Source organism: Amphibalanus amphitrite, unplaced genomic scaffold, assembly GCF_019059575.1.
Source record: "Amphibalanus amphitrite isolate SeventyFive unplaced genomic scaffold, NRLGWU_Aamphi_draft 002013F_arrow, whole genome shotgun sequence".
Taxonomy (NCBI): Eukaryota; Metazoa; Arthropoda; class Thecostraca; order Balanomorpha; family Balanidae; genus Amphibalanus; species Amphibalanus amphitrite.
Window position 1 is genome coordinate 1 of NW_024883506.1, and position 24,427 is coordinate 24,427.

At 49.4% G+C, this 24,427-nt stretch overlaps 2 protein-coding genes across 2 annotated transcripts in view; both read left to right on the forward strand.

Moving 5' to 3' along the window:
• Positions 1–225: 225 nt before the first annotated feature.
• On the forward strand, positions 226–8,355 carry LOC122376094 (ras GTPase-activating protein-binding protein 2-like; the record flags this gene model as incomplete). Its single annotated transcript, XM_043355788.1, is given in 7 exon segments — positions 226–242; positions 245–411; positions 1,224–1,346; positions 1,890–2,402; positions 2,815–3,049; positions 3,597–3,727; positions 7,255–8,355. Coding segments are annotated over 7 exon segments (1,408 nt in total), but the record flags the coding sequence as incomplete, so codon positions are not given.
• Positions 8,356–16,343: 7,988 nt separating this feature from the next.
• Positions 16,344–24,427, forward strand: part of LOC122376095 (sialin-like) — a 61,597-nt gene continuing 53,513 nt past the window's right edge. The window contains exon 1 of the mRNA XM_043355789.1: positions 16,344–16,533. The gene's annotated coding sequence lies outside the window, so the exon portion shown is untranslated. The remainder of the gene's footprint in view (positions 16,534–24,427) is intronic.

Consider the following 24,427-nt stretch of genomic DNA (forward strand, 5'->3'; position numbering starts at 1 on the left):
TTGTCCTTTGCCTTCGTCTTTGTTTTGCGTTGTCGTATCTTGCAGTCCCTGTCCGACGTACGTCCGTTTTGTCTCTTGTCATTGACCATCGTGTTTGCCATGCAGTTTCTGCAGTCGTTGTCCTTCGGTATGCGTCTCTTTGATCCCTCCTATATATCCATATTTGTTGTATACTTTCCCTAGTCCCTGCAGCCTCTGGCTATATACCACTCTTCTGTGTCTCAGGTTCTACAGCCAGGACTCTAGTTCGTGCACGGAGGTCTGGAGCGCGGTAAGAAGCCCGAAACCAAGACCGCTATGGGTCAGAAGGAGATCAACGACCGCATCCAGAAACTACAGTTCCGCGACGCACGCACCAAAATCAAACAGGTGGACGCCCACCCGACGCTGGGAGGTGGAGTGGTAATCCAGGTGAGATAGAGGAAAGAGAGGAGGGGGGAGGGAAATAGAGGGAGAGAGAGAGAGTGATTGAGTGATTGAGTGAGTGGAATGGAGTGGAGGTGTTCTGGGGGCTTGGTGGAGAAGCGATAAAGGCACAAACTTTCTGATTAGGGGGAGAGAGAATTGGGCCTCAGCAAGAATCACCGATGAGGGATCAGATATGATCAACTCAAACAACACGGACAGTTTTGGCCCGACTACCGTCTTGGACAGTGTGTTGTTTTGGGTCCTTTGCACTCCCACTTGTGGGATCGATGTCTCTCCTGACTTGTCTGCTTTCGGCGATTGGAAGAGCTGCTTAGTGAAGCTATCGTTCATAACTTACGGCCGGCTTGAGAAATTCCCGACTCAGCGGTGCTCCCAGATAGGCGTCGGCTGGGCCATCGCTGATAATGATAGATTGTGCAGGGTTGGGTAAATGTAAAGGGTGCTAGATTATTGCGATTGGCAGTAATTTCTTATTTTACTTTCGAGACTTGCCTTACGTGTGAGTATGTATGTCGTGATAGTACAACTTCAGAGAGCGTATTCTAGTAAGATCGAAGGCTGTTTGGCATGTCCTACTCAGTAACATTCTTGTACTACAAATCGGTCTACGATAAGGCTTGCAAAGCGCGCAGCCTCTGGGATATGAGCATTGAAATGTTACCAATCGTAAAACCAGTGCTGCCTGGCAGTCAATAATGTGTTACAGTAGCATTTCAAAGCTCAGCCCTCTCTAGCCTCTGGCGTCGCCCCCACTCCCCCAGCTAACCCGTCTTGTTTCCCGCTCCTTCCGCCAGGTGTCGGGCCAGCTGTCCAACAACGGTGCGCCGATGCGGCCCTTCATGCAGACCTTCGTGCTGGCGCCGCAGACGACCCACAACTACTACGTCTATAACGACATCTTCCGCTATCAGGACGATGTGAGTGACGGTGGAGAGAGAGGGAGAGAGAGAGAGAGAGAGAGAGAGAGAGAGAGAGAGAGAGAGAGAGAGAGAGGCGGGAGAACGGTGTCAGGGCTGGAGAGAGGATGGTGATGCGGGATGGGAGAAGATCGTGATAGGTGTAGAGCTGGGAGGGAGCTTTGAGGGTTTGCGGGGCAATTGGGGCACCTGTCTTAATTTTGAGGGAGTCTGAGGAACAGAAGGCTGAATTGGTCTCGGAATGTGGTGGTTGGAGTGAACTTGGCTCATAAGGCCATGGAAACTCGCTCGCAAGTTGTTTGCTTGTAGTGGAGCTGGCCTGGACGTGTGTGTGGGACGTTTGATTAGGAGCGCGTAACGCGTTGAACTGATTCTATTCCCCAACGGGGGAGGCTCCCAGCAGGCAGCTAGTAGCGTCTCTAATCCCGCTGTCTTGCCCCTGTGTCGCTGTGTTGTCGATGTGCCCTCTGTGTGTCACTGTTCGCTCTGTACTACTCGACCCGTCACCGGAGTTCTGATCTCTGATGTCCCGTCCCCCGTCAGCTGTTCTCCGATGACGAGGACGCCGGTGACGGCGCTGCAGAGGCTGATGACGAGGCTGAGCCCGAGTCGCCGCCGGTGCCGCCGCCAGCCGCCCCCGCCCCCGCCCCGGCTCCCGCTCCCGCTCCCGCCGCCGCCCAGCCGGCCGCCGAGCCGCCGGCGCCTTCCGCCGCCGCGCCCGCTGCCGCTCCGTACGGCCAGCCGGCTCATATGAACGGTCACGGCGCCGCCGCCGCTGCTGCGCCGGCCGCTCCGGCGCCGGCCGAGCCGGAGCCCACGCCGCCCGTGTCGCCGCCACCGGCCGAGGAACCGGCCGAACAGCCTGAGGAGCCGCCGGCGGCCAGCCCGCCGCCGCCGCGCCAGCCCTCGCCGCCGCCCCGCCAGCCGTCCCCGCCGCCCGTCTCCAACGAACCCAAGACGTACGCCAACCTGTTCAAGGCCTCGTCTGGCCGGCCGGCGGCTCCGCGCCCGGCGCCGGCCGCCGCCCCGACACCGGCCGCCGCGCCCGCTGACAAGGTACGGATGTGTGGGAGGGAGAGGGAGATTCGTCATTAGAGTCAGGATGTTGATCTCATATCATCAATACACGCTCAATATATCGAGAGTGTTGAGTCAGGACGCCCATCAATATCGACTGAATTGTTAGCTAAAGGTGGTGGTTCATGCCTTGTCTGGTTCACAGTAGTTTGTTCACGCGTTTGACCCGGCGTAACGTCCCCCTCGTACGCATTTTTGTGCTCTTGTCTATCCAATAATTTCCTTCGCCTTTAGCTTAGTTTCGCGTTTTGCTGTCTCTTTTTCATCTCTTACCACCTTTTGCCAGCCTCTTAGCATCTTCAATTCTTCAATTTGGAGCCTCCGCCCCCTGACCCATCGCTCGCCGTCAGCTGCCCCCAGACCTCACTGACCCCCCCCCCCCTCTCCACAGGACCAGTCTCCGCCGTCTCGTCCTCCGGCAGCCCGTCCCAGTTCTGGCAGCACCGGGCCCTCCTCGGCCCGTCCGCCGTCCTCCCGCGCGGAGCCGGCAGATTCGGGCGCGACTCTGGGCGGAGGGGATGGGGAGCGGCGCCGCTACACGCAGCCGGACAACCAGCAGATCTTTGTGGGCAACCTGCCGCAGGATATTGGGGAGGAGGAGCTGGCCGAACACTTCAGCTCCTTCGGTGAGCGAATATGGCGGGGAGGGAGATATTAGGGCAGATATGAGAGGAAGGGGTATTAGATCATAGACTGGCTGGGATACTAATAGTCAGACTTGCAGAGGATAAACACAGACGAGTGGTGGACAGTTTGACCATCGTTTTACGGAGAGAATGTGATGTGAAATGTGTTAGCGAGGTTATGAGTTGTCAGGAAGCTGATATTCTGAATGCTTCAGCTTGGTGATATATGACTTAGCTGCTACAATCCGTTACCGCCAGCTTTGCAGATGTTTTTCGCTGCCCTTACAGCAGTCATTTCGAGCTTTGTATGTCCATTGCCACCTAGCTCTTGCCACATAGCAGCTTCTGCTCTGCGAAAAACTGTAACTTTCTGGTGAGCATCCCTGGGATACGCTGTTTTAGATTGACAAGAATAGGATAGTAACGCATCCTCCAGTGCCAAGGGTCGTGTTGGTAACTGGTGTCCCCAGTAACCGCCTCCGAACACAAAGTACCCTGTTCTGACTCCCTACTCTCCCCCGTTCTCTCTCTCCACTCTCTCTTACAGGCGAGGTGGTGGGCGTGAAGATCCACACGAGCAAGCCGCCGGCCAAGGGCATCCCGCCGCGCACCTACCCCAACTACGGATTCGTCGTGTTCGACTCGCAGGCCGCCGTTAACCGTGTTCTCCATGAGATGGTGAGTAGTTGGGCGAGTAGAGGGTCGAGTGAGTTGATTGTAGTAGATCGCCGACGGAATTACTGCAAGGGGATGGTCAGGGTCAAATGATGGGGGTTACCGCGGGTTCTACAGGAGATGGTGGGCTCATCCGGCAGTGGTAGCATCAGAACCTAGTGAGTCCCGAGCCCAGGGACGGTAGCAGTGTCACAAAATTATATTAATGTTTGGGTGTTAGGGGGGAAATTTCCTCTCCAAAAAAGGAATATGAGGGTGGTATATTCTTGATAAGATTAGCTCCCCCCCCCCGAAAATAAAGAACAGAAGGAGGAAAGATTACATTTTTCTGCACAAGCAATGGTAGAATCTGGTGTGATCATGCAAGCAGATGCTCTTTCATGGGTGGTAAACTGCTCTTGAAAGTTGGAGGTGGGAGTGGAAAATTATTTTCATTTGGAAGTCTTGTTCCACCCAAATTGACAAATTTTGGGTGAACGCACGTAGGGAGCGTTCATAGAGGCTGGAAACACACATTTGGAATGATCACTGGAAGTGTATTCTTGAAGTTGGGAGGTTCGGCGCTGTGGTATTCCTAAGCACAACTTGCCATCTGGGATGAGGCTTGCTAAGGAAGCTGAAAGTGAAGAGAAGTCTGCAGCACCTCTAAGTGGGTGGGTGGAACAGCTAGGGAGGGCAAGATTGCCAGGGAGGTTGGAAATGCCACATCCAGAGAGTGATCAGCATCCTGCCCGTGCCCGCACGCATCCCACTCACACATTTACTTACGACCTATCATGTCACTAAGCGTTTATTAACCCGCGCCCTGCTGGGGGGGGGGGGGGTGTTTGAACACCCCCCTTGTGGTGCGCCGCCGTTTTTAGTACACCTTATCATACATCAATTCTACACATGTTGTGAAAATTTCAGACCAAGGTCATTCAAGGTCAGGTCACTTGAAGTGACCTCACCTCATAAAAAGTTTCAATGTCTGTCATAGCTACACCGAGTGACCGATCGCTTTGAAACTTTCAGCGATTGCTAAGAGCAATAGCATGTACGAAATGTATATCTCAGAATTTTGATATCGATGACCTAAGGTCAGGTCAATTTTGCGACCTCCCCATTATAAGTCAATGGGAGAAAATTGAAATGCGCCTCTTTTGGACAAAAGACATTATGAACACTCCCAAACACCGAATTACAAGTGGTTTAGACACACTGAACATGAAAATGGTGTCCGTGACCCTTGTTTATGCCCTGAGGTCATCTTAGCTCACGAATGGTATCTAACAGTTTTTCGCAAATAACTTTTGATAGAGGCATGCTAGAGCGATGAAAACGCCTTAGATGTGTTCAGGCCGACGATACGGATCGACTGATATGCAACATGACCCTTTCCGGTCAGGTCATGACCTTGACCTGAGGTCAAATTTTCAAGTTGACCTTTCAAGGTCAACTTGTAGTTCATTCGATGCGTCTTGACGAGAGGAACACAATGCCGGTAAAAGTAAGGTCGTAAAATGCTTGGGTCAAAAGTTATTGCAGAAAAACTGTTTCCGAAAAAATCGGCTATTTTTGCAGTTTTTGCCCCCTGCAGGCAAAACCGTTGACGTTAGGTCAAATCTGAGAGAATTACTCAGAAAGGGCTTTAATAGGGTTATCGAATGCGCTTTTCCGCGGCGCTGTAGCTCTATTGGTTCTCGAGTTATGCGTCGGCTTCTTGGAAATTTTCGACATTCAACCTGGAAATCGGCGAAATTTTGCCTTCAATGACCTCTGGTGACCTGACCTTTGACCTGACCAAAAAATTGACCGAAGTGATTTCGTCATTATTTTTGACGCTCTTTCGAACGCCGCCTTCCGCGTATCGCTACGTGGCCCAGGAGCCGAGTTACAAGGGGGGGGGGTGTTCAAACACCCCCCCCCCCCCCCAGCAGGGCGTGGAAATCCAGGACCCCCAGCCGGACGCGGGTTAAAGGTAGTGTGCCAGCTTTCCTGGACCGTATGGAGTTAATGGCCCAGATAAGGAGAACCGGATTTTTAGAACTTATCCATACCTTCAAAACTCATGGAAACGTCTTAAATTCTTCAAATTTTGAGTACCCCAGTGCGAAATTCGCCCCGACGGGTTGTCGGTCGTACCCCAACCACATTTCACACCACTATGAACAATAAATGCACACACTGAAATCGCTATTACCGATAGGCTCATCCAATCAAGTTTCGATAAACCCGTTCATCATCATCTCCTGCGGTTTCGAACACGCCTGTTAGGTGGTGCGGTAGACCGCGCCCAAAGCCAGGGCCCCGGTAACGTGAGGTAGCCGAGCCGGGCAGCGTGCGCTGACCCAAGCCGGGGCCGCGCGTCCTCCCGGTGTCATGTGATAGCCCGGGGCTGCCCGGCCGGGATGCGGTAGACCGCGCCCAAAGCCGCGGCCCCGGCTTGGGTCAGCGCACGCTGCCCCGACTCGGCTACCTCACGTTACCGGGGCCCTGGCTTTGGGCGCGGTCTACCGCAGGTGGCTTCTGCTCATACTTTGTGGTGCGGTGGTGGTGCGTCGGGCCGCGCGCTCTGACTTCGGCCAAGAAAAATGCGTCAGCTGATCATTGTCATTTCTGCCACTTTCATGTGGTGAGATGGGGTCATAACTTTAGAGACGGCTGTTTCATATCAATTATTTTACATAAAATAATATTTCAAACCATAAATTAACGTTCGACAGCCAAATTAAAGAAACAATACCAATACAGGCTTACAGTTTGAATTCGACATTGTGTTGTCTACGATTAGACAGCTGATAACTCATTCCCGTACGTCGTAACTCTATAATGACCTTTGCTTATTGTCACATGTGCGCCGCATTCGCGATTGTTGCCGACGCCTGTTTGCAGGTCAGCCCACTACAGTAATTGTTATACATATCGAAAAACCGATAAACTTTTAGGCGAAAAAAGCACTATTTTAGGCCCATTTTTGATTTTTTGCGATATTAGGTAAAAACAGAAGCTTCTTATCCTAGGAAAAATAAAATGGGAAATCATTGGGAGGTGGCACACACCTTTAAACTTTTGATCATCTGGGTCCTGTAACTCGTGGCCTTGCCACCCTCTGAAAACTTTGATGGTGGCCTTTTCATATGCCGCTTCGTTTGACTTCTTTCGACGTTCGTTTGTCCCAGATCCTAGGGCAGACCATGTTGGAATTGTGAATTTTAGTCCTGGTCCCGGAGAATAAAATCTGGCCGAAGAACCGGTCAGCTTTTAAAACACTCAGCAGGAAAATCATAGGATTGGAGTACTAAATTTGACTGTTGATAAATGTGTTCTCTCAATGCTATAACTGCATGTTTTAGGCGTAATAATAACAGTTTTTCATCAAACAAGCTGGCAATTTAAGAGATTTCAGATGCCGGCGTATAAATTTGTAAAGGAGAACAAAATCGTTTGGACCCGACTGGGACCAGCAATAACCCACATTGATGATAGACCCTCAGTCTCTAGCGTCGTGTTTTGACCTCGGCGTCTGGCTGTCTTTCCTCCTCCCGCAGCCGGTGAAGCTGTCCCGGACCGGCGACGAGGAGCACCGCCTCAACATCGAGCGGAAGCAGCAGCAGCGACCTCCGGGCGAGGGGCGCGGCCGCGGCGACCGGCCCGGCGAGGGGCGCGGCCGCGGCTACTACGGCCGGGGCGCGCCGCGCGGACGGGGCTACGGCCGTGGAGAGTCGCGCGGCGGCCGCGGTGGTAGCTACCAGTCGGCCCCGCGCCGCTGAACGCGCCGCCACCGCCGCGCCGCGCCACTACCGCCGCCACCGAGCGGCGGCGGCCGGCGCGGCGCGGCCGGTGCCTCGACACGCCCTATTTATATTGAGTCCCGGAGGAGGAGGAGGAGGCAGAGCGGGAGGAGGAGCGGAGAGAGCGGCGGAGCAGGCCGGTCTGTGATGGAGGGCCGCCCCCGCCGCCGCCGCCGCCGCCCGACCCGGCCGGCGTCAAAGTGCCTGATTTGAGAGTGAGCTACTAGCGTGCGAGTGCGCCCCGTGTGTGCTTTTTTACGTGTGCCGGCGCCGGCTGGCCGGTGGCGGCGGCGGCGGCGGACGCTAGCGCCACCTGTGGGGGGCGGCAGCAGCTCTGTTGTACCGAGCTGCCGCTACGCGGCGCGCCGGGCGGCCCGTCCAAAGACCGGGTCGCTGGCCGGCGTCGGGCCATCTAGAAACATTAAACGATTGTTTTGACCACTTAACAATTGTGTTGCCCACATTATTTGCCTAATAATTGTCTGCGTGGCTGGCAGAGCGCCTGTGCGGGTGTATGTATGCGTGTGTGTGCGTGCGCGGGTGATGCGTGTACGCGCCTGTGTGCGCGTGTTCGCTGGTCTTCTCTCAAAGTCTGTGAGTGCGAGCGGTGTGTGTCTGTGTGCGTGCGCGTGAGAGCGGCTGGGCCGTGTGTGGGCGGTTGGCCGTGGTTCGCCGGTCGTCCGCCAGGGGCGCGGCCGTCGCGGTCCGAGGAGGGGAGAGTAGCAGAGCATTCCGTACACTCTGTCCCTCTCTTTCCCTGTAGGTCTCGGCGGCGCGGAGCGAGCGAGCGAGCGAGTGTAATTACAGCAATTACAAACAAACGATTACATCATCATCAATAAAAGGCGGAACTGTGCAGAGTGCGTGTTGTCTGGGAGAGGGTTCCGGGAATCGGGGGCTGACGGGAGTGGTAAGAGATGACATTCAACAGACTGATCGTCACAGAATCTATGACTGTATTATGCTGACTGGTCAGCTGAATAACTGCTGAAATGAGCATCATATGCGACATGGGAAGAAATCAAAATCGACGTCAGGAATATGGACTGGACCACCAGTCGCCAACCATGCGGGACCAGGGAAGGTCCACCACCCGGGACCATCCATGGTCCACCCGGGACCATCCATGGTCCGCTATATCGCGACTCCACGAGACCATGAACCGGGCTGGGGCCCCAGCTCGCTAGTTACAAAAGCCTCAACACCTGCCTGGCAACAGCCGACACTCAGTCTCCCTGACTCACCCGCCGGCTATGAATGAACCGAGCTTTTCCGTCAAACCAAACACGCACCAAAATAGCCACTTTTTGTGGAAACCTCAGTCGGTTCCGGGGCTAGTTTCGTATGAGTGGAGCCGCGGTGTATTCGCTTGGTTTTTGGCAGTTTGGCTTAGTTTAAATTAATATTTCTGTTGTGTTTAGTTTATCACCTGTCGTCTGTCCCAGTGGCTTGTCTAGTGACGAAGCAATTTATGAAAATCATAGCTCAGACGACCTAGGTGAACCTCAACCGGCTCGTGAGTCGTCATCAAGTGAAGAGAGCATCATATCCCACTCACATTATAAGTAAAACGTTCCATGTCACGATGTGTGATCCACAAGTCAACACTGTGAAAATAGATTAAAGAATAGGTATCCTTTGCAACGTGTAGCTATACAGGAGTCCTCTCATCAGGCCCTTCATGCAATTCAGATGACCGTACGACTTCGTAGAACGTGTTTTCAAGTGGCGACCCAGGTCCTGTAGCCTTGCAGTCAAATGTAGTAACCGCTCAGCAGGAGGAACCACAACTGGCGTCCGTAGATCCCGGGGAGAGACTTGGGTCCCCCACTCGTACTCCGTAGGGGTAGCGACTCAGAATTAGGCAGGACCACAACACACTGAGGGGCGGTGACCCGTGACGAAACACGGGGTCTGAATGGCAGCGAGACGCAGTGGTGAATAGCCAATGTCAGACATTTCAGCCCAAATTTAGACCAGATTTAGCCTAGATTTGAGACATTTCGGACCGAACTGTCACCGGCTTGGGACTTTGGTAGGGGAGAGCGGGGCCAGTTGAAACACGGGGTCAGATGAAACATGGCTTTATTTTCAACAGTATGCAACATATGGCGTTGCCGACACCACTGCGCATCCGCGCTCGACCACTTCCTTTGACAACGGCGTTTGGGCGGCAAACGGACGGTAATTTTGATTTGACACTTGTTTTTGTGTTTTTGAGGGGCGTTTGGGAGAAATCGTTCTTATGAATATTTTGTGATATCTCATATACCTTTGTTTGCTGAAAGAAGAACTCCTGGCTCCGGAATAACACCTTATTTGGCCCTTCATTCAGCATGATGCCGTCCCTCCAGCTCGTTTGACATGTGCTTTACGGCGCGTGCGAGATGGCGGGAGTGGATGGGGTCAATTGAAACGCTTCTCTGAGGGTCAGTTGAAACAGGGCCACAGGCCGATTCAATGGACCCCGGTGACCTTTGCAATGGTTATTGTTCAGGGGCTGTAAACATTAACCCTCGCCGGCCGAGGGGGGGGGGCGGGTGCCGCCCCCCCCCCCATAGGGTTTTTTCGCGATAGCTCCGAACACGCTGGCGATAGAGAGCTGAAACTTGGCATACCTGACCTTTGATCCAAGCCGCATCTTTTGACACCAACCGCATTTTTGGGTCAGGTCAGGTCACTGACCTATGACGTCATAAGTGAACCTCTGCACGGTCTTCAGATGTCGCAACTTCGCAACGCCCTCACTGCCAGAGGAGATGTCACAGGGAAATGAAACTTTCAGGATCTAGTATCCATTATGAGTCCCACAACTTGTATATCTCGGATTTTTCCTAAAGGTCATATGAGGTCAGGTCATTTTCGTGACCTCACCATAATAAGTCAATGGGGAAAAATGAAAACTGCTATTCTGGCGCCGGGAACGATCTCCAACTATCTCAAGCACACAGAATCGTGATTTGATGCACTCCTTGCAAGGTTAGATGCGTCACTTTTGCAATGTTGACCTTGCGTGACGTCATTTATGACGTCATCAAGGTCATATTAGTTTTTCGTCAATAACTCTTGATCAAATTGAGCTAGCGAGTCGGGAAAGCCACCAATGGACTCTGGAAGACCTGCCGAATCGAATGATATGCGACTTGACCTCTTTCGACCAACTTCGTGACCTGGGGGTGCTGACCTGACCTTGACCTGAGGTCAACACCCCAAGTTGACCTGACCCGGACAAAAAGTATATCATTCGACGCGCCTGAGCGAGACGAACACGATGCTGCCAAAATCGGCGCTCTGCGGCCGTTTTTTGCGAAGTTATTCACCAAAAACTGAACCGTACCCTGGGGCACTTGACCTGACCTCAGAGGTCACCGGTTGACCTAGGACCTTAAAATCGGGTACCAATCTCTGCGTCTCGTAACGGCGCACACGCTCGTTTTTTCCGCGACGCGCTAGCTCCACCAGGGGCGAAACGGCGAGGGGGGGGGTCGTACCCGCCCCCCCCCCCCTCGGCCGGCGCGTATGTAGAAAACCAATAGGTCCGGCGAGGGTTAAAGGAAATAGTCTTCCTTTGAAATGAGCTTTTAAACTGAAATAGTAGTTTAATAGAGCTCAATTTTTGACCCCTTATTCTCCAGCCTTTTGCTTGAAAGCACACTATAGCCTGAGATATTTCTCATTTTCCTCATCTGCCCATTTTACCATAGTCTATGTGCTTTATGTCACCTATTATGAGGAACTTTGCACTTTTAGCTTTCCAACGACCTATTGAATGAAGCATTTGGAAAAGTAAACCGGACAAAATATCTCCTTAAGAAAGTGGTCTTAAAGAGGAAAACATCCCATTGTTAAGGATAGGTGCAATTGACCCCATGGGCTGGTTCAATTGACCCTCGCATCGGGGTCATTTGAAACGGGCGTAGAGCTGTTTTATAAGCATGCGTTTGGCAGCAAAATATGTTTGAAACATAATTTTACATATCTTAAAATAAAGCCAAAAGAGTATATTTTTTCATGGTATTGCGCATTTTTCGATATGACAACTAAATCTCGCTGTGCATGTCAATATATAAAAAGTGGTTCAACTGGCCCCGCTCTCCCCTACACACTAGAAAAAGCCCTTAGGATCAAGAATACGGTACCTATCCATGAGACCATCCGGTGAATTCTGAGCCATTTGACCTACAGAGGTCGGGTCACGGACCCGAAATTTGCACAGTAAATTGTAATAAATTCAGTGAAGCTAGAGCTAGTGCGCCGGATGAATGGCACCAAACGAATCACATTGGCTTCGGTATAGGCCCGAATCTTATATGACATTTGATGGCATGTGCATTGTGCAGTGATATGCTGGCAAATGCAGAGTCAACGAAACAGGAAACGTTTCCTAGAACCATGCATAGGTAAGATGGGCTGGAATGCATAAAAAACATTCATACCCCCGCCGTGCTGGGGAGGAGGGAGGCACGCCCCCCCCCCCCGCGCCTCCCCCTCCACAAGTTTTTCGCGAATATCTCAAAAACGGTGGCGCGCACGACGCCGTTTTGGGTACACCTGTTCATACATTTCCCGCACATGTTGTTAAAATTTCAGACCCGGGTTCTTCAAGGGCAGGTCACCAGGTCATGTCAAGTGACCTTACCTCAGAAAAAGATAAGGCTCGCTATAGCTGCACCAACTGAACGACCACTTAAACATACAGGTAATGGGGTCCCTGAGGTATGGCCTCAATCGGCATATTACCGTAAATACCTATGCAGCTCTCTTATTTTCTTCTCAATTTCTGTCAAACGGAAAGAAATGTTGGCGATCTGTTATCGCAACATTGTGGCCATAAGCAAGCTCCTCTCTAATGCGACCTCGCCACCCTTCTTTTGCCATTTGCAATATGTTTAGGAACTTCGGAAAATACAATAATAAGTTCAATAAAAACGATTCGGCGACTCAAAAGCGAAAGGCTTGGTAGGACAATGAAAGGCAGCAAGGGGCCATATTCCTTTTGTTTTTGCGTGCGTTGGTGCCTGCCACTATTCTGACCATTTCCCAGAAGGTTTTTTTTTGTCCTCCCGGCAAGCCAATTGGCTATAGCCGGGGGAGGGGGAAAGTTACTAGCTGGCAATTGGCCAGGTCTTCCGTTTACGTTACGTTAATGCCGGCTATTTAATTCCGGCCCAAGAACTAAGACAAAGGCAAAAGACTACGTTAAACCGGCTCATGTGGCGTCCGGTGGGTTGCAAAGCAAAGGGAAGGCCGAAAGGTGCCTGATGGGCGAGACAATAAATTTGGTTACTTACATAGAACTTGCTGCTGAGACTTGCTGCTGATTTGTGTGCTGTTGTTTGGTGTGTGTTGTTGTGGGGTGAACTTTACCAGGAAAAGTCCTAACTAGAAAAAACCTGGTGCCTATCCAAGAGGGCAAAAACCTGTGCTTTCAGCCAAAGTACACAGTAAAAAGCCCTTTCTTTAATTACGTTACGTTATATCACTAGGAGTGGCATTGTATGTGGATTTGCACGCAAGAGGTGTGCTCGGACTGACCAAATAAAAACCGGTCAGTCCAGCGACTCCTCTGCGGGTTATGGCAGCCGGTGTTAACCGGGTGCCGCCAGCCATGTCCCGCCCGTCTTAGGGGTTCAACTCTGGCGGCTTACACATATCTGTATACACTTGGAAAAGGCGACGAGAACGAGAGCGAATGGAAGCAAAACGAAGCGGATGGAAACGACGATGGAAGATCATAAGAACATCAAAATACTGTGTGCTGGGTTGCGATCATATGCTATTGATGAGATTCGAATCACTGAGGAAGGTAAAGAGAAGTTCAATTAGATCTGGATGATCATCACCCAGGAGCGTTGGGAGGTCCAGGCTGAGGTTGTGTGTGTTTGTGTAGTGAATGATGGGTTGACGGTATTGGTCGTAGTGTGGGCAGTTGAGAAGGAGGTGGGCAATGTTGAATCGTGTTAGTGGTGTGCAATGTGGGCATGTGGGTGGGGGTTCGTGCTGGTAAATGTATCGGTGAGTGGTACTGGTGTGTCCAATTCTCAGCCTGGCCAATACCGTTTCTCTAAGACGATTACTTTGATTGGAAGAAGCAAATGATTTGATTTTTGGGTGAATCGGGTGTAGATGTTGATTTGGGAAACTATTCCAGTCGAATTGGCGAAGGTCGAGAAGAGCATTTTGGATATGATTAGCAATATCTTTGTGCGGACAACGAAGTGTGTTTCTTTCCGGTTTGTCTAGGCTATTTTTCGCTAGGAGATCCGCCCTTGTGTTACCGGGAATCCCCGCGTGTCCTGGTATCCACAACAGGCGGAATTCAAATCCTTTTTACTGAATTGTAATTATATGTTTCTTGATAATGTATATTATATGATTGTCTTCTTTTTTTCTGCTTGAGATGGCACTGACTGCCGAAGCTGAGTCGGTGCAAATTACGCTTTTTTGGATATGTTGTTTATTTATATAGATAATAGCTAGCAGAATCGCTGATAGTTCAGCTGAAAAAAACCGTGAAAAGATTATGCAGGCGAATGGAGTTTTCGTAGACTTTTGATGTAACACCAGCGCCTGTTTTGCCATTTGATAGTGATCCGTCAGTATAAAAGAAAGTATGATCGTTGTATTGATTTACATATTGTATGAAGAGTTGAGAGATTTCTTGTGAGGAGACATGCTTCTTATTTTCTGAGAAAAGACGATCTACATTCTGGATGGGTGCCAGCCAGAAAGAGGTTAGAGGGGGGATAGGCAAAATGGACGGGAAAGAAATGTTGAAATGATTAAGAGCCTTCTCTACGCGATAACTGATCACTGGGAATCTCCTTTCAGGGTCACTTGGAGGAGACGAAGAATATCAATTTGTAAGTATTTGATTAGAGGGATTCGAGGGGTTCGCGCAGCAACGAAGATAAAAGCGGAGAAGAAGATATTAGCGGCGTCGATCAAGTGTAGGAATATTGACATCAATGTGAAGATTGTCAATATTTGAAGTTTTCATTGCACCGGTGATGATACGAAGAGCGGTGTTCTGAATCACTTGGAGAGAATCAATTTTTTTAGTGGCTTTATCATCGTATAAGAAACCGTTGTAATCCAGGATAGGACGAATTAGGGAGGTGTATAGGCGGAGGAGGGTTCTCCGATCGGCTCCCCACTCCCTGCCAGCTATACATCTCATAATCGAAAGTCGTCTGGCGCATCTTTGTTGAATGTCTTCGAAGTGTTTACTAAAATTAAGCAAGGAATCAAGTGTTATACCTAGATATTTGAAGTGTGAAACGAATTGAAGATTACGATTGTTGATTCTGAGGTTACGATGATTGGTCTTGGGGAGTCGTCTCGAAAAAATGACCGATTTTGATTTGTCTGATGAGAGGACGAGTCCCCATTGATTACACCATGTTTCTATTTTTTCAAGAACGAGTTGCATGATTGTTATGCCTTGATCAAGATCACGATGAGAAACCCAAAAGGCTACGTCATCGGCGTAAAGAGAGTGTTGTATATTGCTGGGTGTGTTGTTGAAAAGGTCATTGATCATGATCAAAAAGAGAGTAGGAGAAATTACACTGCCCTGTGGGAGGCCATGATCTAGCGTAAAGAGTGGAGAGTAGGTGTGGCCACAACGGATTCTGAATGTTCGATTAGCAAGGAAGTTCTGTATAAAGTTCGCCATGTGACCGCGAATACCGGTTCGATGAAGTTTAATCAGAAGAGCAGATTTATTGACTCTGTCGAAGGCGTTTTTGAAATCAAGGAAGACGGCGATCGTGTATTCCCTTCTTTGAAATCCTCTTTGAATTGTGTCAATTATGTGAATTACGCTATCAGCAGTTGACCGACCAGGTCGAAATCCGTGTTGGTAAGTAGAAAGAGGATTGTTTGATTCGAGATACGCCCTAATTCGTCCGTTAACCATTCTTTCTGTTAGTTTAGAGGCACAACTGGTGAGAGATATAGGTCGATAGTTAGAAGGGTTTGAGGGGAGTTTAGAAGGTTTAAGGATAGGGATAATGGTGCTTTCGCTCCAGGAAGCAGGATACGAATTGTTTTCCCAAAGGCGATTTAGAGTTTCCAGGAGGGTTTGTTGTCCAGATTCAGGGAGATTTTTGAGAAAAGCGTAGGCGACCTGATCTGGACCAACTGATGTGTTGCCACATCTGTTGAGTGCTGATTGTAGTTCATGTGCTGTAGACGAGCAATGGGTTATACCTCCCAGTAGGTATAACCCATTGCTCGTCTTCCCAGCAAAAGGACCGTATAGTACGCTGCCTACCACCAGGCATATCTCGTCTGCCGTTCACCTCTTCCGTCTTCCTACCGCCTGCCTGCCGTCTTCCTACCGCCGTGTACCGTCCACCGCCGACCAATGTCCACCGTCTTCCGTCTACAACTGTCCACCGTCCACCTCCCACCGCATGTCCTTCCACCACTCACTGTCCACCGTCCACCGCCAATCTTCCACCGTCTATCTTCTACATAGAGGGGTAAATTTTTCTCTGTGTGCACCGCCCACCATCCACTGTCCACCATTCACCATCCAACCCCCCTCCCCTATCCTCCACCGTCCACCGTCCCCCTCCCACTGCAGCTGTCCTTCCACCGCCTAACGTCCACCATCCATCCCCTCCACAGACCGCTCCCCCCCCCCCCACCGTCCACCGTCCACCATCCATACAACACCCCTACTCCCCACCGCCCACCGTCCCCCTCCCCACCATCCCCCACCTTCCACCGTCTACCATCTACCGTCTACCGTCCATCGCCGGCGGCAGCGGCGCGGCGCGGCGCGGCGGTCGCCTGGGACGGGCCCGGTCGGCCGGTCGGTGCGGCAGTGGTATATAGGGCCTTGGCGGCAGTCTTCAGTCGGCCCCGGGCCGGTGCGGGTACCGCTGCTGCTGCCGCTGTTAGTGGCAGGACGACTGTCAGAGTCGGGGGGAGGTGTCATCTGTGTCAGCTGTCACCCGGACTGCTGTCACTTCTGCCTGCTGACAGCACTGTCATCGGGGCTACAATCATCACGGAGAGAAAACGGTAGGTGTGGTGTTTTGGACGGAGCAGGCTAAGTTTTCCTATTTGTGTGCTCTCGGTTCAGGTTGTCGAAGCTGTGGCCGGGAGATCAGGGACTGGCGAAACGCTCTGGCTACTTTTATGGAACAGACAGCGACGGCTCAAAACCAGGGACGAGAGAGGTTTAGGTAGTATCGTGCATCATTATTCATTAGTAACCTTTTGCATCGCATTCCGTTATTCAGCTGCACTTTGCAACTAAAATCGACTTTAATGGACCGAAAATTATCTTCAGTTTTGTGCTGTTTTAACGTCGTTCGTCAGGTTCGATACAGTGGCGGATCCAGGGGGGGGGGGGCAAAATGGGCATTTGCCACCCCCCAAACGGCATAATTTTAACATTACGCCTATGGACGAGGCATGGAAAGAATCGATAAATTGTTATGGTTTGCCCCCCCCCCCCAAAAAAAAAAACTCTGAGCTGGATCCGCCTCTGGTTCGATATGTTGTCTCGCATTGTGCACGTGCATGCTCATTCGTTGAACATAAATGCGTAGAGCTGCAATTGATCACTGGAGACGCATTGATACGATATAGGCGTACAATGGTAGTGGATGCACGGTTTATGACTTACGATCCATCATGATAATTATGCGGATAGTTCGGTAGATATCAGATTGTATTTTAGGTCGTTAGGTCGATTTGTATATTAAATACATATGTATTGCATAGTTTATTCAGTACATTGACATGTCCATGCCTACCTGCTTCATGCACATGAAGCCTTGCGTATCAGCGTTTTTTGAAATCCTCTCTGCATACCATGGATATGTAAATAATAACACGGAGCTGTGGATACCCGTAAGGAAACGCTCGGTACATATACGGATCCGTATAATGCACCTATCGACGGATTGACCAGACTGAGTCGGTAACGCGGCTTGGTTGAACGGGCTAGACACACAGTATGGCCAGAGAAACTGATGAGCTTTGTGCTTCGTCGGGATACGTCAGGATGTGTGTTCTAACCCAGGTGTGTGTCAGAGTACGAGTGGAATGCCCTTTTGGTGGCTGGAGAGCAGAGGGGGACCGGGGGGGGGGTAGGGCACGTGATGGACTGTGTGAAGTTGGTGAGTAGGATCTAGGCTTATTTCACGCAATGTCCGATTTCAGCTCAGCTATAAAATGATCAGCCTTGTTGAACAGCATTTGCTTTTATAGACATTTCAAAGTGCAATCAAGATGCAAGCGCTTTAGGTCACACTGCCGCCACCAGAGCATGCTTTTTGATTTACGCTTAGAGAGAGAAAAAAAAAAGAAACTTGCCGACTATTTGACGAAGTTTGTGCAGGTGTAGGCCATTGCTCGCTCGAAACACTTGGACGTGGTTTATAGAACCACGTCCTTCAGCCGCGACCGACTACGGTATGTTTTCTGCTGTAGGTAGATATTTCTGCTGTTTTTAACGGTATGTGTTTCGTTGTTTGAAGCCAGTTGTATTTATTTTATGTCGGCAGTCAGAACTCGAGATGACAACATAAAACTGTAGAACCAGTTTCAAAAACATAAACCCAGTCTTACGCGTCCTGTTTTCCTCGAATTGTGCGCGTAGTTACAGCGACACTGCTCTCGTACACGAGAGCATTTACACACGTGTAAATTACAGACGCTTTTGACATGGTTAACTTCGTTCTTACTGTGGGATAAAAACATATTTTTTGCTCTTTGCTTGACTCTCAAGGCTCAGGCACCCTCTTTGTTTGTGTGAATGCACACGTCATGAATCCGCGTTTGCTCGGCCCTTATCATTTTCATTCTCTCAATTTTCAAAAGCTATTCAATTTTCTTGCTTTTTCCTCTTTTGCAGTAACATTCTGTGCTTGACGCACTTGGTCGCCGGCTGATGACGTCGCAATTTTGCCAGCCTTTCAGTGTCTGCCATCACGCTCGCATGTATTGACAGGTGGCGACGTCGGACGTTGTCAGGCGCCCGTCAAATTGTTTACTGATAGCAGCGCGTGTTGACAGTGCGGCCCAATTTCGGTTACACTCGTGTATGACTTCCGAACTTATCAACGGCTCACCTGGTGACCTTCTAAATTCAACCCACATGGTGACCTTAAAAAGACGTCCATTATTGGTGATGTCTTCGATGATACTTCTGCCCAATTTTAAGAACTTTTGGCTCTTTTTATCAGAAAAAATACGTCATGCCTATGATCCACAATAAGTAAAATTCGACACCTAAAAAACGTCTGTTATTTCTCTCACCATGACCTCAACCTGAGGTCCGAGGCTTAGGATGAATGGTCGCTCCTGATCCTCGCTCTGATGCCATCAAGGAGTCAGCCCATCGGTCAACCGGGCCCAGAGGAGGCGCCAGCGTCATTATGACGTCACTATGACGTCACTGGCTGTCTGGGAGCCGTGTTTCGGCTCGGTTGTAGCGGGTTTCAGAGCTGGACGACCGCCAACCCGGCGGGGAGGGGGGGGGCGGGGTCGCGGCCAAATGGGCGTGGCAGTTCCGGAGTGCGACATTCCGGGCCCCGCCCCCGTCTGCTCCTCATCCCCTCGTCACTCTCTCCGCTCCTTACCATGTTCTTCATCCCCTCATTACTCTATCACACTTTCTTTACCTCCACCTGTCACTCTCCTCATCCCCTGTGCTGCGCCCTCCTCGTCTTTCAGTGCCTCTCCTTCTTTCTGTATCTCTACTTCTGTTTTCACCCTCTTTCTCTGTCTGACTGTCTGTCTGTCTCTCTCTCCCTCTCTCTCTATCTCTTTCTCTTTGCCCACTCTCCCTCAAACCTCCGTCCCTTGGACACCTTGGTCCGAGGATGAAGGCGCTCGTTCAGTTCCCTGGAAGGCGCTCGTTCAGTTGTTCCCTGTGTGTGTGTGCGGTCCGCGGCTTCTGTCCCTGTCAGCCACATGGGGCAGAAGGCGACTGCCAAAAGCTGTCAGACAGGTAGCCAGGGGCTGGCAGACTGGTGACGGAGCACTGTGGTCTGTGAATACTGGGACAGTCCGCTGTCACGTGTGGCGTGCGTTGTTCACCGTCCTGGCTTTTTAGTGTTCAGTTTTTTTTTTCTGCCCAGTGTCCACTGTTCTGGCCGTCTAATATACCTACTGGATATCAACTGTCCAGTGTCCCAATTCCACCGTCTTCAGTCAATCGTCCACTGTCTGATGTCTGCACCGTTTGCCAACCCTGGGTCCTAGCTATGTAGATCTGTTAGACATTTGTAAATTTGGAAAGATAGTCTGTGTAAGGATTTCAGTAAAAAATAGCTTCAAATTCGGACATCTTTCAGTTCCAAAGGTGCGTATTTGAGCGATATTCGTCCCCACGTTTCTGTCCTGGCATTCCACAGCTCTGTTGATGTGCGGTAGTCAGGCGCTCCCGCCCGCCGCGCTCCCCTCATTCGAAGGTCACTCTGAACCGTCGCTGCCCGGGGTGCCCCAAACCGGCCTACAACTACCTACCGTGTTCGTGCCCCGCATACATACCTGGGGCCCGCGTCATAAACACCTACCTACGTCACCGTGTGGAAACTACGCCACTGCGTGACTGCGGCGGCAGGCGGGAGCGAGCGATGTGTCGGTGTCGTATTTCCGATGGTGTGGGTATTGATTAGAAGGGTGGTGGCATTGTTGTTGGTCTGAACGCACCGGTCGCAGGGCGAGGTGCGTTTTCATTCACGCTTAGGAGCAGCAGGTGTAAGCTACGATGGAATTTGCTCGTAGTTCGAGGTGGTTTGGCAAACAGCGTTTTAGGATTGTTGGGTCTGGTTGCCATAGATAAACCCCTGTTTGAGCGAGGGAATCGATAGCAATGACTGGAATGAGGAAGCTAGCGTCACATGTTTTCAACGGGTCAGACAGCCAGGCCCGCGATTTCGCCGTTATGTTACGGCGGAATGCGATTGGGCTGCTTTTTATATCCACATCTACGTGCATTCGTATCGCATTCATTACAGTGACGCATTTAAATAGATACCTACTCGTAATTCACTTTACGAGGAATTGTGTGATCTTCATCCCCAGGCAACCAAGCAGTAATTTTTCTGTGTCTCATTAGCCATGTGACTGTCACATTAGTCTCATTAGTCCCATTACTCTATAATAAGAGATATTAACCTTACTCTCATATTAGCCAAAAGATATAAAATATAATTTTTATATCTTTTGGCTAATATGAGAGTAAGGTTAATATCTCTTATTATATTCATAATGTCTCTCAAAACTGTGCTAAAAACCATTCAAGTCCCATTACTCGTACAATCTTCCGCGGGCTACAGAGTTTCTCGGCTTGCAGGCGCCGCATTGAGCATGGCCAATTGAAAGACGACATTTTGACATTTCAATGCGCATAAGCCACATAAGTAAGACCATAGATAACATGAATCATGTTATCTATGGTATGACTCATTACTTAAGGAAAGTATACCTACTCATATTTACAGTCAAAGTTTATTGACATTCCATTGTGTTGGGCTCTGACACGGTGAGCCCCTGCTCCATTCACATTTATCTTCTGGTCAATACCTGTCACGACCCTCCCTAACTAAATGGACGTGCGTGCTTCAGTGGTGTCTGAGGCATGTATCAAATGCAATCGTGTCACGCAAGGTATTGCATAGTACACTTTTCACACACCAACAAAACTTAAACACGACAATAAACACACGCACAGCTCATTACGTCTACACTGAAAAAAAATAATGACACCTAAAAGGGGTGTTTTTTGAAGCGTACCAAAAACGCGCAGTTTTCTGGAGTCCGATTACACCCGGAATCAGACACTTTCTAGGGTATTATGACACTGGTTGAGGGCGTATTTTTATACCGTACGGCGTCAAATGATTCCCGGAATCATACGCCTTATGGAATAAAAATACACCCCAAATCAGAGTCATAATACTCTAGGAAGTGTCTGATTCCAGGTGCAATCTGACTCCTGGAAACTGCGCGTTTTTGGTACGCTTCAAAAAACACCCCTTTTAGGTGTCACTTCAGGGAGTAATCGGATTTTGAGGGTGTATTTTGATCCCACACGGTGTATGATTCCGGGAATCATTTGACGACATGTGGTATAAAATACACTCCCAACCAGAGTCAGATTACCTCGGGGGGTGTCTGATTCCGGGTGTAATCGGACTCCTGGAAACTGCGCGTTTTTGGTACGCTTCAAAAAACACCCCTCGTAGGTGTCACCTCAACGGTGTCAAATGACTCTTGGGATGGTTTTTCTATACCGGTTCAGAGCCTGTTCCTGTTGGCGTCATACATCAGCTAATATCAATATCACCGGTACTTTTGGTCTCCTATATAAGAAATACCGGTAATATTCGAGTGCGGGGATTGGGTTGTGTGCAGGGGTGAGGGATGCACTCGAACCGAGCTGCGGCGAGGGTATAAAGGGTATATTCATCGCATCAGAAAAACAAGACGCCTGGGCCCTTATCTTGAGACCAATAGTATGGTACAACTAGCCAACATACCTATGGGTATGTTCTGCTTCTGAAGCTTATAGGAACGATTAGCCAGACTGCAACGAGACTTTAAATGTAGCTTACATGTGTCTTCACCCTTGCAGCTTTGCAGCTACAATTTTATCTATTGACGATGACGTCTTCTTTTTAATCAGTCTTTATACCAGATATTGTCAAATGATTCTCGGAATCATACACCTTATGGGATCAAAATACACTCCCCAACAGAGTCATAATTGCAGTTGTTAACCACGTACGTGACGCAAATTAACAATACATGCATGTCATTCTTTATTTTATATGCAACAATAAATTCCAAAACATTTGGGCACGAAATGTATGGCGAAATCTGATGAAAACTTATCGTAATGCTCATGGGTCCGTGACTCCATTCACCGTAAGGAATTACTCACATTTCAACAATGTTCCATCAACCGGTGATTATTGCTACTTACTTAGGTAGAGTTATTCTGCAGCTTAATGACATAAAAACTTACCTCCGTCTCCATGGTGCGTTGCTATCTTGTCCTACTTCAAAATTTCGCCAAGTGCAGGGCGCCTCGTTATTTAAATACGCATGTTGAGCAAACTACAAATAAAATCTGAAGTTTATCGTTAAAGCACTATCACTTGAAGTAAATCTACACTTTAAACAACGTTTGGCGACATTACAAGCGCGTTAATTCAAATAAGTTCCTCTCCCCGCTCACACCACACGCACCCACGTGGGCACACTTCCGGCAACTGAAGTCAACGGCTTTCCTAACGGTTTTCCTGCAAGGTCGAGGTATTTCATCTTCGTGGCGGACCGGCATGGCTAGAACACAAATGACGTCACACGACAATGCAGCTTGCTGATTGGCCGGGCATTGACTCAAACCACTGGACCTGAGCTGTGGTTCGCACCAGGGTTACAGAGTCAGAGTCAGAGTCGGGTGGAGTTGACAGTTGTGGACGGAGTCAGAGTCGGAGTCGACTTTGGAAGCCGGAGCTGGGGCATTCCACGTCAAATCGAACAAAAATCGGCTGTTTTGCACCTTACCATCAGCGATTTCATTATAAATTTGTGAGCGAGTTCCTGTGTGGCCCCGGACATTACATTGATGTTTTTTGCACATTCTGACCACAGGTCTTCTAAATATAGGGCATCAAATTTTTACAAAATGTTGCATCTCTATATTTTTGAACGACCATAACTTTGGTTGTACTTGTTTGATTTGAATGAAATAAACCTTACTGTTTAGGTAATATCTTAAGCATTTGTTTAGAATTGCACCTACTTAAATATATGACCTTGAAATTTGCTTAACTCTGTTCTTAAGCACAAATATTGAAATAGCAAAAAACACGTCACCTTCGATTTGGCTCATTTTCATATATTTTATTGCCTACCATATTCTTAACAACCTGTGAAAAAATTAGAGTGGGCCATTCATAAGTTTTGAAGAAAATTGCACATATGCAAACGTATGTTAGCACGCGCAGTGGAGGGGGAAGAACGAATTTCGCCCACCCCTCCTGTTTTTCGCCAATATCTCATAAGACTAATGCGAAATTAATTATGGCTACCTGTCAAGAATTGAATTGGACATCTCATCGTGCAAGCAATAAGAAAATCGGTTCACAACTGTTCTAGTAATAGCGGTGTTAAGTGAACATCCTGTCGCCGCAGCAACGCGGCGACTCGGCAGCCGGCGCCGACCGCTACGCGCCGCCTGAATTGTAGACTGTGCCGGGACGGAACGGAACTGTTCCGTCTTTACATCGCGCTCTCTACCGCTGATTACGTTCGATTCGCGTTAAATTTTGTGAGAAGACTAAAAAATGTACAGGCAATCTTATGGTGAAAGAATTTTGAAAATCAGTTGGTAAACAATTGAAATATGAACGTGTAAACACAAAATTGTGATTGCTGCGTTTCCCGCATCTGCCGAGCCCGCCTCAGCCGGCGACATGTTACTCTTAGCAGGCCTCTAACTGCCATATTTATTATTGGATTTACTAGAAATTCCCCATACATACTAAAAAATGTATGTTCTTTCGTATAGTGAAGATCAAAAGACGTGAAGATATCGTTGCGTGATAATGTTTTCGTTGAATTTACTTCATGATATTTCCACATGGCTCAAAATTCACCGCAAAATACCGTTTGCCTGAGACACTTTTACTATGGAACGTGAATGCTTGACTACGATGACTATGCATTTCCATTCTCGCAGAGTTTGGGATATCACTAATCAGCAATCATTCATTTCAGAAAGTGTACACAAGCAAGCATGTCTTGACTCTGTCTTTCAAGGTCACGCGCGGTTGCGCGATGTTGATGCATGAAAACGGCGTTTGCCGCGAAAGCTATGAATGGCCCACTCCAATTTTTTCACAGATGGTTAGGAACATTGTGACGGACATAATATGTAAAAATTACC